The 14,874-nt window shown below is 46.1% G+C and overlaps 1 protein-coding gene across 3 annotated transcripts in view; it reads right to left on the bottom strand.

Moving 5' to 3' along the window:
- TBXAS1 (thromboxane A synthase 1) overlaps positions 1 to 14,874 on the bottom strand; it is a 167,640-nt gene that overhangs the window by 42,911 nt on the left and 109,855 nt on the right. For all 3 annotated transcript variants that reach the window (XM_060414897.1, XM_027968869.2, XM_060414898.1), the window contains one exon: positions 10,924 to 11,238. In XM_060414897.1, coding sequence (XP_060270880.1) covers positions 10,924 to 11,238 — 315 coding nt within the window. The remainder of the gene's footprint in view (positions 1 to 10,923; positions 11,239 to 14,874) is intronic.

Below are 14,874 nucleotides of genomic sequence, written 5' to 3'. Positions count from 1 at the left end.
GGGATGCCAGGGGAGGGTGAGAGAGTCTGCTTCTCTGGGTCAGACACTTCCAGAGAGAAGGACAGGAAGTGGGCAAGTTGGACATATCCCAGGGTCCCCCACTGCAGCTCCTGCTCCTGCAGTGAAAACAGTATAGCCCCCTGGCGAGAGAGCATCAAGGACATTCTCTTCGACCAAGATCCTTTGCCATGGCCTCTCAATTGGCACCCAGAGCTGCCGTATACACCAAGGGCTGGTAAGGGGTGTTTGTGGTTTAGATGGTGCCTGCCCAAAAAGTGCAGCTGCTGTGGGGGTGCTTACTGGATGCGACAGGTCCCCAGTCTATATGTGCATCCAGAGAGAAGGCTCTGGTTGCCACCTTCATCTGCCTTGAAAACAACTTTAAATCAACTCAAAACCTAACCCCACCTCCAAAATACCCCCTGGAGGAAATTAAGAGTTGACCCTTCAACAACACGGGTTTGATCTGAGCAGGTCCACTTATAAGCAGATTTTTTCCCAATAAATATTTTGGGAAAAAATTTTTGGAGATTTGTGACAATTTGAAAAAACTCAAAACCGCACAGCCTAGTAATATTGAAAAAATTAAGAAAAAGGTATGTCACACATGCATGAAATATATGTAGATACTGGGACTTCCCTGGCAGTCTAGTAGTTAAGCCTCTGTGCTTCCAACACAGCGGGTACGGGTTTGATTCCTGGTCAGGGAACTAAGATCCCACATGATACATGGCACTGCCCCCCCCCAAAATATATATAGATAGTAGATGGATAGATACTAGTCTATTCTTCCATAGCCATAAGGGTGATATTTAATATAAAACCTTTTCTTGCTGTTTTGTAACTTTGCTTTCGAAGAATTACATTATCTGTAGTATGCTTCTCCCATAACCGAAGACACTGTATCAGCCTAGCATCACAGGTCAGTGGTTTTTCAAAAAACGTAACAATGTTTCCAATACTGTATTATGAATATGACTGTAATACTATATATCAAAAAAACTTTACAATGATTAGTACACAGGTTAGGCTGCTGTGAAGCAGAGACATTACATTGCCAACAAAGGTCCGTCTAGTCAAAGCTATGGTTTTTCCAGTAGTCATGTATGGATGTGAGTTGGACCATAAAGCTGAGCACCAAAGAACTGACCCTTTTGAACTGTGGTGTTAGAAAAGATTCTTGAGAGTCCTCTGGACTGCAAGGAGATCAAACTAGTCAATCCTAAAGGAAATCAATTCTGAATATTCATTGGAAGGACTGAGGCTGAAGCTGAAACTCCAATACTTTGGCCACCTGATGTGAAGAGCTGACTCATTTGAAAAGACCCTGATGCTGGGAAAGATTGAGGGCAGGAAGAGAAGGGGACGACAGAGGATGAGATGGTTGGATGGCATCACTGACTTGATGGACATGAGTTTGAGCAGGCTCTGGGAGTTGGTGATGGACAGGAAGGCCTGGTGTGCCACAGTCCATAGTGTCACAGCATTGGACACAACTGAGCCACTGAACTGAACTGTGAAGCCATCATATTGATTATGGTAGGCTACCACACAGCAAGCATATTGCCACTTCATTATTAATGCATGAATCATTATACCTGTAAATAAATTTGAATTTCTTTTCCTATAGGTACAGTGTTAGCAGTACCTATAACATCTACAGTGTTTTGTATCATATAAGACAATATTGATGTAGGTATTGACAGATGATTCATCTTGTAAACAGATGAAGTAAACTTGCAGTATTGATAAATACAGGACAGTATTATTAAATTTTTTATGAATCTTATGAAAATAATTAGAAATCTAATGATTTTCTTAACATTTTCTTTTCTCTAAATTACTGTAAGAACATAGTGTACAACCTAACATACAAAATATATGTTAATTGACTGCTTATGTTATCAGTAAGGCTTCCAGTCAACAGGAGGCTCTTAGTAGTTAAATTTGAGGCGGGGGAATTCAAAAGTTCTACTCAGATTTTTGACTGTGCAGGGTGTTGGCAACTCCAACCCCCTCATTGTTCAAGGGTCAACTGTATTTAAAGAACTGAGATGATTTTAGGATTATGGATGAAAGTGAAAGTCACTCAGTTGTGTCCGACTCTTTGCATCCCCGTGGACTATAGAGTCCATGGAATTTTTCAGACCAGAATACTGGAGTGGGTAGCCTTTCCCTGCTCCAGGGGATCTTCCCAACCCAGGGGTTGAACCCAGGTCTCCCACATTTCAGGCAGATCCTTTGCCAGCTGAGCCACCAGGATTGTGGGTAATACGCTACTAAAGACACATCCAGGACTGAGCAATTCCTGCATCACTTTATCCCTCACTCAGTCAAGTGAGAGTGGCGCCATTGTTGTTGGGGAATTTTGAATCTGTTTTACTTTATGAACAAAAGGTTAATCATTGGCAGAACATCAGTACTTTAACTATCATTAGGAATAAATGAATTTATTTATTTACTTATTCTTTACTGACTGAAACTGGTGGTTCAGTAAAGAACCTGCCTGCCAATGCAGGAGACTCAAGAGGTGAGGGTTCGATCCCTGGGTTGGGAAGATCCCTGGAGGAGGAAATGGCAAGCCACTCCAGTATTCTTGCCTGGAGAATCCCCATGGAGCCTGGTGGGCTACAGTCCATGGGGTTGCAAGAGTCAGACATGACTTAGCGACTAAACCACCAAAGGGAATAAATATTTGCTATGTGCATCACAACAGAGGGAGAGAAGCCTTTAGGGTTTAAAACCTGGCTGCACAGAGTGTGGGCCATGAACTGCCAGCATTGGCATCACCTGGGAACTTGTTGGAAATGCAGAGTCTCAGGCCCCACCCCAGACCTACTGTACAGGAACCTGCAGTTTAGCAAGAGCCCCTGGGGATTCTGATGTATATTATACTCTGAGACTCTGAGGCTGGTACCACAATCTACTGCCGCTACCCTCAGCCTGCTGAAGTCCCAGTTCTCATCTGTTTCATAGTGTGACTTTGGGGCATAAGCTATTCTTTGTTCATGTCTTTTCCTCTGTACCCTGTTGCTTTGCGTTCTGTTGTACTATTGTGGGATGTGTCGGAAAGGGAAGCTTACAGAAGAGACACTAAGCCCTGTGTGGCTGAGTAACTGAACTGTGGGGAACACCTCAGCTTACTCCCTCTGAAGTGTCCAACAGCAGGACCCCAGCAGATCTGGACAAAGGCAGGAAACCTTCTCAATGGGGAAAAACCCATTTCCAGTTTTTTACTTGAATCTTAAAGTCACCTGCTCCCTGTGAGGGCTTCCCAGGTGGCACAGCGGTAAAGAATCCACCTGCCAATGCAGAAGAGGCACGAGATGTGGGTTCAATCCCTGGTCGAGATGATCCCCGGGAGAAGGAAATGGCAACCCGTGTTCTTGCCTGAAAAATTCCATGGACAGAGGAGCCTAGTGGGCTATAGTCCATGGGGTCGCACAGAGTCAGACACAGCTGAGTGACTGAACATACACTCCCTATGACAAGAATCCTGAGTGAAATACAAACTGGGAGACTTTTTTCCCATAGTAAGAATTTGTGTTAAGATAGTCACATTTTTTCCCACCCAATCCTACCCACTGTGACAAAGGACAGGTGGCTGGAGTGAAATGACTCTGTGTGTGTGTGTGTGTGTGTGTGTGTGTGTGTGTGTGTGTAGCCACAGAATATGCTCTTTTTCCTTTGAGATCCTCTGGCTACTTCAAGGAACAAATCTTCAGCCTTGCTCATATTAGCAGTATGAGCTAATCAGCTGAAATACCCAGCAGGAAATGCTCTTTTATCCTTAAGAGAAAAAGAAAGAGTAAGTTGTATTTTAATTAGGTATTTATAATGGTTACAAAGCAGCTCCTCAAGAGAAGTTAAGAATTTGGCCTTCCTTCTAAGGCATAACTGTGCTCAAATTATCCTAAAGAGAGGCTGTATATCAATCTAGTCCAATTTGTGATAAATTTACAACTAGGTTCTTCACAGCAGATTTATAACAACAATTAAACAGAAGGAAAATGGGTCATAAATTTTGGCTGGCACGGTCCGGCACCAACAAGAAGAGAAGAGAATGGTTTAGCCAGATCAAAAGTCAATAATTTCAACATAAAGTGCTAAAGCTATAGCAAAAACAATTTATATGGAAAGAAGCTTTTTTTCCCCTCCTCTCATCCCTGTCAAAATTAGATATTGGAGAACACAATGAAGCATCCACAGGACAGAGGTCTTATTAAATAATTGGCGTGTTTTCTCAATTTTATGAGTGGGCCAAATGGTACAAATTTTTCCTTGCTCCTCCACTACTGAATTTAATGAAGGTACCTCCCCTTTAAGATGAATAAGGAAACACATGGGGAAAGCAAGAGTTCTCCAAGAGACTGGTGAATTAAGAAAGAAGGTTTTGTGAAAGGAGGGGAAGCCAAACACACAATTCCAATGTCAGATGATTTCGGAGAAAACATACATGTTCTAAAAAGAAGTAGCCCTAGGCATGCATTAGAGAATGGCTTCCCAGGTGGCTCAGTGGTAGAGAATCCACCTGCTAATGCAGGAAAGGCAGAAGGCGGGGGTTCAATCCATGGGTCAGGAAGATCCCCTAGAATAGGAAATGGCAATCCATTCCATATTCTTGTCTGGGAAATCCCATGAACAGAGGAGCCTGGCGAGCTACAATCCACGGGGTCCCAAAGAGTCAGACATGACGGAGCCACTGAGTACACACATAGCTGTTTGACATCTGGAACAGAGATCTCTGCCCTGAAAAGAGAGAAGTAATCAAGGCCACTTGAATCAAAAAGGATGGTGAGAGGTGAGGTATTACCAGACTAAATAAGTGGGTTTAAAACATGTATTAAGATAATCTTCAATAGTGAAGGAAAACCTTGGAGTAGTCCTTTATCTGCCAGACATTCAATCTGTTCAAGGAGAGTCCCTGTATCAGTGACCTTGTCGCTGCTGCTGCTAAGTTGCTTCAGTCGTGTCCGACTCTGTGCGACCCCATGGACTGCAGCCCACCAGGCTCCTCCGTCCATGGGATTTTCCAGGCAAGAGTACTGGAGTGGGGTGCCATTGCCTTCTCCATCAGTGAGCTTACCAAGGACAATTTCCCGTCTTCACTGGGAAAGGATGCTACAAGGCCAACTGCCAACCTCGGTGTCATTCTAATTATATAAAGAAGCATTGGCTGGCTTTGTGGACATCACCAGACACTTGGTATGAAGTGGTCACATCATTTGCTAGGAGTACACACTATTTAGTAATGCAAAAGAGCTGCAGTACTGAGCACTGTTGGACTTGTACCTTCAAGTCTGGAAAACTAGTTTTTAGAACCTCAGCGCAAAGGTGAGTGATTGCAGAATACGTAATTTGAAAGGAGGAGCTTCATCCGGAAACCATGGATTCTAGGTACAGGGATGGACACTGTTTTCTGGCACCCAGCAGCCATTCACCCCACTCTAGTAAGTGTGAGGCAGGAGCCCCTCCCCTGTCAGGGAACTGTGGGTTCCTTGTAGCGGGCATTTGGGGACTGACTCCATTTGAGTCCTCGTCCAGGGACCAGGAGAGTGACCCAGGTCTGAGCCAATCAAAGCATTGTATTTCCCTGAACCCAGGTGATTGGCTGAGAGGTGCACGCATGACCCAATCAACTCTGTCAGTGAGATGCCATGAGACTTTCACTGAGATCCCCAGGAAAGAGACTCTTCACACTGGAGCTGAGTGGGCTCTCCCACTGTCCCTATCCTCAGCCCATAGAAAGATGAGAGGGATTTAAGGAAGACTTGTCAGAGCAAGGATTCTTCAGCCTAGAGAAGAGTTCTCCTGTCCTGAGTCAAACGGCAGCAGGGGTGAAGGGGGTCCAAAAGAGCCGTACCTAGAGAGTGGGGCAGCCGCCTGAGTCTGGCTATGGTTCTCCAGGGAGCCACCTGCCCATGCAGCACGGTTGTTCATTTTCTGTTTATTTGAGCAAAGGCTAAGTAACCGGAGAGAGACGTCAGGGCTCAGAGAGGAGACAGCAGGAGCAGCCCCTGTTGGTACAGCCAAGGTGTGTGACCACTCAGATTCTGTGCGAGGTATCATGGGTCAGCTGGAGCCATCTTGCCAGCACTAAGAGGGTTGGCTGCCACCAGGAGACCCCAGCACCCAGAAGCTGTGAGGCAGGAGCTCCTCTTCTGTCAGGGAGCTGTGGGGAAGGGGTGGCCTCAGGAGACAGCCTGTTTCCACTCCATACCAGAGGGCAACACAGGGGAAGGGCTGAGAGACGACCCCTTTAGACAGGATTTGGGGATCTGTTAGAAGCCCACCCCTGAGGGGAGATTGAGGTCCAGGAATCAGAGGGAGGAGAGGAAAGAGGGTGAAAGAACAGACCAAGTACCCTCCCCTAGACAGCTTCCTCAGACCACAGGTCATCCTGAGCTAAGGGCATTGAATTGAGTCTGAGACTGCAGTTGTAAACTGGACCAGACTGTTTTGAACTACTTAGTGCCAAAGGGAATTGAAACCTTTGCAATCTGTCCAAGATATCATCTAGGAGAGGGAAGGCGATTCATCAGAGCATTTTTAAAAGAAATAATTGGGGGGGAAAGCACCAAAGGATTCCATGTTTGTATTAATACTTCACTTAGTTCAGGCTATTGAACAAACTGGTTACACAGCTGTCTTGAGACCATTAGGGGAGATCTTGTGTGAGAATGGCATATGCCCAGCATGACTGGAGCTGAGAGGGGGAGAGAGGACAAGCTGGGTCTCAGTGACAGAGTTTGAGCCCCCGTGTCAAGCCATACCTGAAGGTAGATTTATACTACAGTTTTTAGTTATATGGGTAAATGAACTTCCTGAGCCAACCTGGGTTGAATTCTCTGTCACTGTCAGCAGAAAGAATCCTGATACAGTGCACATAGGCTTTTTCATGGGAAGAAAACTTAGCTTTCATTGGATTCTCATAGGGCATTGCTAAAAAATGGTAGGCTCAGGGAAGAGAAACTCAAAAGCTCAAATCTAATGATCTCATTGACAAATACAAGAGAAGACCATCTAATGAGATGCATGGGGGTCTCAGGTATATTATGGAAGAACTAGGTCAGAACATTCTTGGGTGCAATGTCTGGAGCCTGACTCTGGCATTAACTGGCACTCAAAAAATATTTGTTGAATGGAAACCAGCAGGAAAATTATCACAAGTCATACTTTACATGCAAATTTTCAGGAATATTTTCAGGAAAATATCTAATGTGTGAACAGCTAATCTGCATTTCCATGTTCTGACAGATGGCCCATATTAACAGAACTCTGATTATAGAAAAAAAAAAAAAAGAGAGAACCTGAAAATATTTATTGCATGTATACCATGTGCAAGGCTATACAACTATTAACACTATTGTGACTGCCAAATTTATTTAATTTATAGACCAGTTCTATATAGTCCCATTTTTCACAGACAGTCCCAGCTGTTACCTGGAGAGAGAAAATGACCTTGGAGCCTGCACAGCTGGGCCAGGGCATGGGCTACAAAGGCTGTATTCTCAAGGTTGAAACAAGGACTGTCTGCATGAAAATCACCTGGGATGTGTATTTAAAGTGGGAGTTCGTTGGCCTTGGCTCAGACTTATGAAAGGAGAATCTCTGTGTAAAGGGCCCTGGACTCTATATCTTAACGGACTTCCTAGATGGTTTTATGTACGCTAAAGTTTGAGAAACTTTACCGCCTAAAATCTGTTTATTTGATTGGCAACATTCAGGGGACACAGGAGATACAGGTTCTGTCCCTGGGTGGGGAAGTTCCCCTGGAGAAGGAAATGGCAAACCACTCCACTATTCTTGCCTGGAAAATTTCATGGACAGAGGAACCTGGTGGGCTACAGTCCGTGCAGGTCACAAAGAGTTGGACATGACTGAGCATGAATGCACATGCATGCGTGTACACACACACACACACACACACACACACACACATTTTGCACAGCCCATAAGAGGTAGTTCTCTGAGGAAAGAAGCTCCCATCCGAGGCTAGAGGGATTTGAAGGAGTGCAGGGTAAAGTGAGATAGTTTCGCCCTCCTCAAGGTCAAGGTCAGTTTAGGCCACCTCAGAGTTAAGGCATTGTGTGTCTAAGGCCTCTGAATGCAGGTCTGTGTCTGCTTTCAGACCTGCATTCAGGCCTGTATCCTCCTGATGGATGAACATAACAAGATGGAATTACAGAGTAGCTGGTGTTCCCTTCCCTAGAGCCCCAAGCTCTCTGCATGACATCACTCATTCTAGACTCGATCAAGTGCTGCCTTCTGTTGCCCTGGAGAATTTCACTTGGAAGGAGGTGCTGTTGTAATAGACATAGACTACTGTTTTAATTGGCAATTAAATTCCCTGAAGGTGAGTCATGACTTCTGCCTCTCAGAGCTGTTGCCCCCTCTCCAAACCACCACCACGTCCACTACATGGCTGACCACTCTCCAGATGCTTGAAAGTCTTTAGTTTGACCTGCCTTCTGGTTTATTTGAGACCAGGGGGCCGAATTCCCTCTCTTGCCTTGACCACCTCCTGGAGTAACTGCTGGAATGTCTGCTCCCAAGTTCTTAGTAATAGGACTTGACTACAGTTGACTCTGAGGGTAGGATGGATTGGCTTAAGCCCACCCATGCCCCTGTTCTCTTGGCCACAATAGTCTGTTCAAGAATGGGCAGTGACCTAAGCATTCTGACCAGGGTGAACCTAATGACTCTTGCTGAGAATCTGGGGTCACAGACTCTTCTCCTTTCGTTATGAGTGGAAGCCTGTCTCCCAGATGTTCTCAGCAAGTGGCCTGGGGTTTCAAGAGAAGGGAACACCTGAGAATGGGACCAATATGAAAAGAGCTCAGCCAAGAAGTTGGGAGAAACTAGGACCGGAGCCCATCTTTGAGCCGAGGTAAAGGTTTGTTTGAAGCCACATCTATTACTGGACTTCCCTGTGGCTCAGCGAAAAAGAGTCTGCCTGTCAATACAGGAAAAGCAGGTTTGACCCTGGGCCAGGAAGATCCCCTGGAGAAGGAAATGGCAACCCACTTCAATATTCCTGCCTGGAAAATCCCATGCACCAAGGAGTCTGGCAGGCTATAGTCCATGGGGTCACAAAGAGTCGGATATAACTTAGTGACTAAACAACAACATCTATTCCTAAGCTGCTCAATTATCTGTATTCATAAGCATCTCCCTCCTATTTTTTTTTTTGTCCTTAAGTCAGTTTGGGTTGGGGTTTTGTTACCTGCCCCTAACAGCATCCTAATATACCTTCAGCTCCCCATTTTTCTCTTGCAGTAATGTACCCCAACTATCTTTGTTCCTTCCTCCATCCCCGTCTCAACTGAAAACAAAAACACAACTACGTATGTAATAGGATGAGATGGGAGGAGGTGGTAGGATTATTTGAATTCATGACTTGTTGAGACTCCCTGCCCAAAGAATATTGATTAATAGATCAATGTCAACCTGGAGGGAAGACTTGTCCTGTTCAACACTTTAATCAATGACTTGGATGAAATAGGAGACATGCTGAGCAAGTCCCAGATGACACAAAGCTGGAGGAATTATAATATGACAGATGCCAGAATCAAGATTCAAAATTATTTTGACTGACTTGAGCAGTAATAAGGATAAATATAAACTCTTGCATCTAGGCTCAGAAAATCAATAGTCCAAGCAATGGATTGGGGAAACCTGGCTTGCTGCTGCTGCTGCTAAGTCACTTCAGTCGTGTCCGACTCTGTGCAACCCCATAGATGGCAGCCCACCAGGCTCCCCCATCCCTGGGATTCTCCAGGCAAGAAAACTGGAGTGGGTTGCCATTTCCTTCTCTACTGCATGAAAGGAAAAGTGAAAGTGACTTCACTTAGTTGTGTCCAACTCTTAGCAACCCCATGGACTGTAGCCTCTGTCCATGGGATTTTTCTAGGCAAGCGTACTAGAGTGGGCTGCCATTGCCTTCTCCAGGGGAAACCTGGCTTGGCAGATGTCAAAACATTACAGGACATTAAGTTGACCAGAAGCTCTCAATGAGCCAGAAGTTAAGGCAACTAGTAACATAGTTAACGCAGTTTTCAAAAGAAAAGCTAACCTTGCATCAAAAAACCCAAACTTTTTGGCCAACCCAATACTTTCCCCGGTGGAATAAGGAAGTAGAATTTCCTGGGAATCAGTTTTCAACTCAATATATGAAAAAAAAAATTCTGACAGTTATTATAATGGAACAGCTCTCCTCCCAACATTGTGAATGTAATAGTCCTTACATCATCAGAATGTATTAGAAAGGATTCTATTATGGTGGTCTTCCTTTGAAAGCACAGATTTTTAAAATTACTTTAACAGCTCATAAGTTAAAGCAATGTACACATAAGCATCCAGGAAAAAATGATGTGAAAAAGTAGCCAAGCTCTGCACCCTAAAGTTTGCTTCTGGTCTAGCAATGAGGAGCCCCATCTAGAAGGCATATCTAGAATCCAGCCCTGTTTCAGTCGCTCCATTCCCAGACCCCTTCCCTAGCACTCTCCCCATCTCCACGCCTGCGCTGACTTGGCCTATCCTTGGCCTGCTTCTGTCTTCCACTTGGCTCCATTTTCTGGCTGACTCCCACCTTCCTGAGCATGGAGAATCTGCAGACAGAGTGTTGGGAAACCAGGTCTCCTTCCCTTTCCCTTACCTTTGACCTCTGACTGCCTGGGGTTCTGCATTTTCCCTGAGCCAGGCTTGGTTCATGGACTCTCCCAGGCAGTGAAGGCATGCGACAATTCTTTTTTCTTTTTCCTCCGTGTTGTTCTGAGTACTCCGTTTTGCTTGTTAACCCAGAGAGATGGAGAAGTTGGGCCACGGCACGCTTATACACTTAGAATGTGATTTTGGCAAGATGGTTATCAAAAATAAGTTTCACTTTGATGAACACAAAGCCACACAGATGACTGTACTCACATGTTTCTTGCTGAAACGGTCCACCTCTTCCAGAAGCTTCTCTTGGCACTCAGGGTTGGTGGCCAGGAGGTAGGTGGCGAAAGAGAGAGTGTTGGTGACAATCTCGTAGCCAGCAATGAGGAAGATGAAGGCCTGGCCCACCACCTCATCCACACTCAAAGGCTTGGACAGGGGTCTGGGTGGGTGTCGCCGGGAAGCGTTTGCTGGGCATTTGGTGGCAGAAAAGACCTGACGGACGATGTCAAAGTTCTCCATGCCCACGGTGGCGGCAGAATGGCGCACATCCTGGACCATTTGGAGGAAATCTCTCCTCCTCTAAGGGAGGAAAGAAGAAAACACACATTTGGGCCTTAGAGTCACACAAGAGAGCACTCTCACAGCACAGAAGAAGACGAGCACACGCAGCTTTCAGAGAGTCAATAGGAACAAGGATTTTCTTTGCGGGATTGTCTGAGATGCGGGGAGCCTGGGACCACCCCCTCCCACTGTTGCTCATTATAGCACTGAGTGCAGCCATCAGCGGGCTGTGTTGCTGCCGGTACAGCATGAGGCTGTTCTTGCTGGGCTGATTCAGGAAGCTGTTAAGCCACTTTGGTAAGCAAAGAGAGCAAGTTGCTGAACACTGTGTATGGCAGAACCTCATGTCTGTAAGAATGGCACTTGGACAATGTCTGTGATTACATGTGTCCACATGTAGAAAATGTTTAGCAACATCCTAGCCAGCAGTTCCCTGGTGGCTCAGACAGTAAAGCGTCTGCCTACAATGTGGGAAACCCAGGTTCAATCCCTGGGTTGGGAAGATCTCCTGCAGAAGGAAATGGCAACCCACTCCAGTACTCTTGCCTGGAAAATCTCATGGACAGAGGAACCTGGTAGGCTACAGTCCATGGGGTCACAAAGAGTCAGACACGACTGAGCAACTTCATTCACTCACTCACCCGGCAGTTCATGGTGAGCTGAAGGAGCTGGGAAAACCAGGGAGATTTTTATTATTTTCCTTCATCTGTGTTTGTATCCTTGGTTGGTTGGTTTTTCTGATAATAAAGCAATTCAAGCATCATAAAGAATTAAATTAGGGACTTCCCTGGTGGTCCAGGGGCTAAGACTCTGTGCTCCCAGTGCAGGAGGCCTGGATTCAATCCCTGGTCAAGGAACTAGGTCCCACATGATGTGACTAAGAGTTTGCATGCCACGACTAAGGATCCTGCCTGCCCTGGTGCAGCCAAATAAATAAATATTTAAAATATAAATCAAAGTAAGTGCTCCATTGTTCACATCCCACCCTCCAGGGTGGACTTCTGTGTCTAGTTTTGTCACAGCAGGGAGTTCACAGGACCTGGGGGCGGGGAGGGAACTCATATGAAGAAGCCTACCTTCCAAGTCTCCAGCCTGCATTTTGCTCGTCCTCCTCAGGTTGGGTTCCTTCTATCCTCAATAATCTCCTGCCCCACTTAAGTTAGAGCTTTCTTACCATTTCCCTCTCCTTCCTTATCAGTACTTTGCAGATCCTCTCTATTTACACTACCCCATTTACAAGTGTAACAATGGAGTGTTTATGTATTACTTTAGCTCTGACATTGCTGGTAGCTCAGCTGGTAAAGAATCTGCCTGCAATGCAGAAGACCTGGGTTCCATCCCTGGGTTGGTAACATCCCCTGGAGAAGGGAATGGCTATCCACTCTGGTATTCTGGCCTGGAGAATTCAGTCCATGGGGTCTCAAAGAGTCAGACACAACTGAGCGACTTTCACTTTAACGCTGACAAAGTGTGTCCCTGACACATCTCATCTTTGAACAGCTCTTGGATGTGATGAAGGACCACTGATGGGTTACTCTGTTCTGAAGTCTATGGGACTCAACACCAAAAGGGCGAGTATTAGAACCACCAAGAGGAAAAATGATCATTTCAAAGTTCTTGACTTGTTGCATCATTTTCTCAGTCCTTTGGCTTCTGGATTACTATCAAATCCGTAATCTATGTCACACACATTAGCATCTTTTAAGGAGGTTGTCTGAAGAAGGAAATGGCAACCCATGCCAGTATTCTCACCTGGGAAGTCCCATGAACAAAGGGGCCTGGTGAGCTACAGTCCATGGGGTCGCAAAGAGTCAGATACGACTTAGTGACTAAACAACAACAACAACAAAAGTGGTTGTCAGGTCACACAGGGTTGTCAGGTCACACAGGGTTGCTTGCATCTCCAGGGCAGGATCCTGTGCCCCACCCCCAACCCCACCCCATGCCTGTATTGGGTCAAGCACATGTTAGGTTTGCAATCAACAACTCCACAAATACTAATAAGCCTGCCTTGTCCTAAGTGTATTTTGAGGAAGGCTGTGTTGGATTTACTTGTAACTGCATGCTTTGGAGCAGGAATCTTGGATCATGAGACCCTTAGATCATGAGACCCTTAGATCATGAGACCCTTGGGTCGTGACCCCCTTAAATCATGAGACCCTTGGGTCATGACACCCTTGCAGCTCTACTGGTTGGAAGGTGTCTTCTGCGGAGATTCTAGTGGGACTCACAGCTCAGCCTGTGGGCCACAAGAATCTTGAGACTCAGGGAGGCAAGGCCCCACATACTGCCAGCCTGCTTGCATAGGATTGGCTGAGAGGATGGCCCTTGCCCCCCTCTTTCCACCCTGGCCCTGCTCAATCTGCTTCCCAAACAGCATCCACAAGGGCTGACTTTCCCCAGCTTCCTTCCTGTTGCCTGGGCAACATCTGAGACTCTAACTCTGGTCCCAGGGCTGGGCACAATGGCTTGAATGGGAGGTGAACTCTCTCGGATTCCAGATGCCATTCGGCGACCCCAGAGCATCCCAGGCTCTCTCTTGACCTGCCCATTTGAAACTCCTCAGATGCTAATGGTTGCAGTCCCCGAGGCTTGCTTGTGGCTTTGCTGGAGTCACATGAGGACAATGGTGGAAGGGAGGGCGAAGCCACATCCACCTCATTGGATCTACCCTGGGGCAGAGCTGCAGCTGGCATCCTTTCCCCTCATCCTGGCTCAGCCAGGCTGCTTCAGGGCTGCTGAGCCTTATAGAAATCTGTCTTAACCTCCAACCCCAGAGGCCAGAGGAAAGGGCGACTCTCTGGGGCCTGTGCACTGGAGAGGAGCATTAGTGTTGATGGGTTCCTTTTATTTGCACTGTATCACAGAGGCTATTTGAACACTGCCCATTTAGGCCTGCAACAGTGCTGGTTTATGGTTATATCCAAGAAAAATACGAACCCTGATAGATGTAGGTGTCTAATCCACCCATTGGCGAGAGCTTAGAAAAATATTTACCTTTTAACATCTGTGCTGCATTTTCCACTGCGCAAACACACATCTGCTTGATGGAATGTCTATGGAGTTTAGATGGGTTTAAAGCAAGTTTTCTTAGTAACCATATAGCTCTGTCTTGACATGGGCAGTCCTGGATTCATGGTTGGGAGGTTTTTCTCAGATCAACTCGTTGTTTGAAACAAATAGCTCTTGAGTTTAAAAAAGGAAAAGCTTGAGGCAATCTTAGTAATTGGATCTTTAATAACCCTTCACCTCTTAGCAAGCTATTTGGTGCAAACAGTCTGAGAATTTTCAGCCTGATTCCTCCACCAGTGGGTTTCAGGCTGGGGGTAGAAAGGGTGAGTGGCAAACCTCATGCGCATGAAGGAAGGCTTTCACAGTAGTATTAAGGTTTGAAAACGGGACTTTCCTCATCCCTCCTTCCCCAGGCTCACCCTGGAGGAGCATGGACCTGGATAAGAATGTTCTGTCCTTTCAGATGGCAGAGCTGGGCCAAGGACACCAGGAACTGATTCTTCTCACACCTCGAAGGGTGGCAGGTTGAGTTCCCAGTGGTATGAGCCAAAGGGCAAGCTTGTCTGCACCTTCCCCCACCTTCTGGACAAGGACACCTTTGCTTCACAGTGTCCAGAATGTGAAGCTGGGCAGGTAGAGGCT

Source organism: Ovis aries, chromosome 4 (genome assembly GCF_016772045.2).
Source record: "Ovis aries strain OAR_USU_Benz2616 breed Rambouillet chromosome 4, ARS-UI_Ramb_v3.0, whole genome shotgun sequence".
In the NCBI taxonomy this organism is placed as follows: Eukaryota; Metazoa; Chordata; class Mammalia; order Artiodactyla; family Bovidae; genus Ovis; species Ovis aries.
Note: the sequence above shows the minus strand (reverse complement) of the source record. Positions and strands in the feature narration are given on the sequence as shown.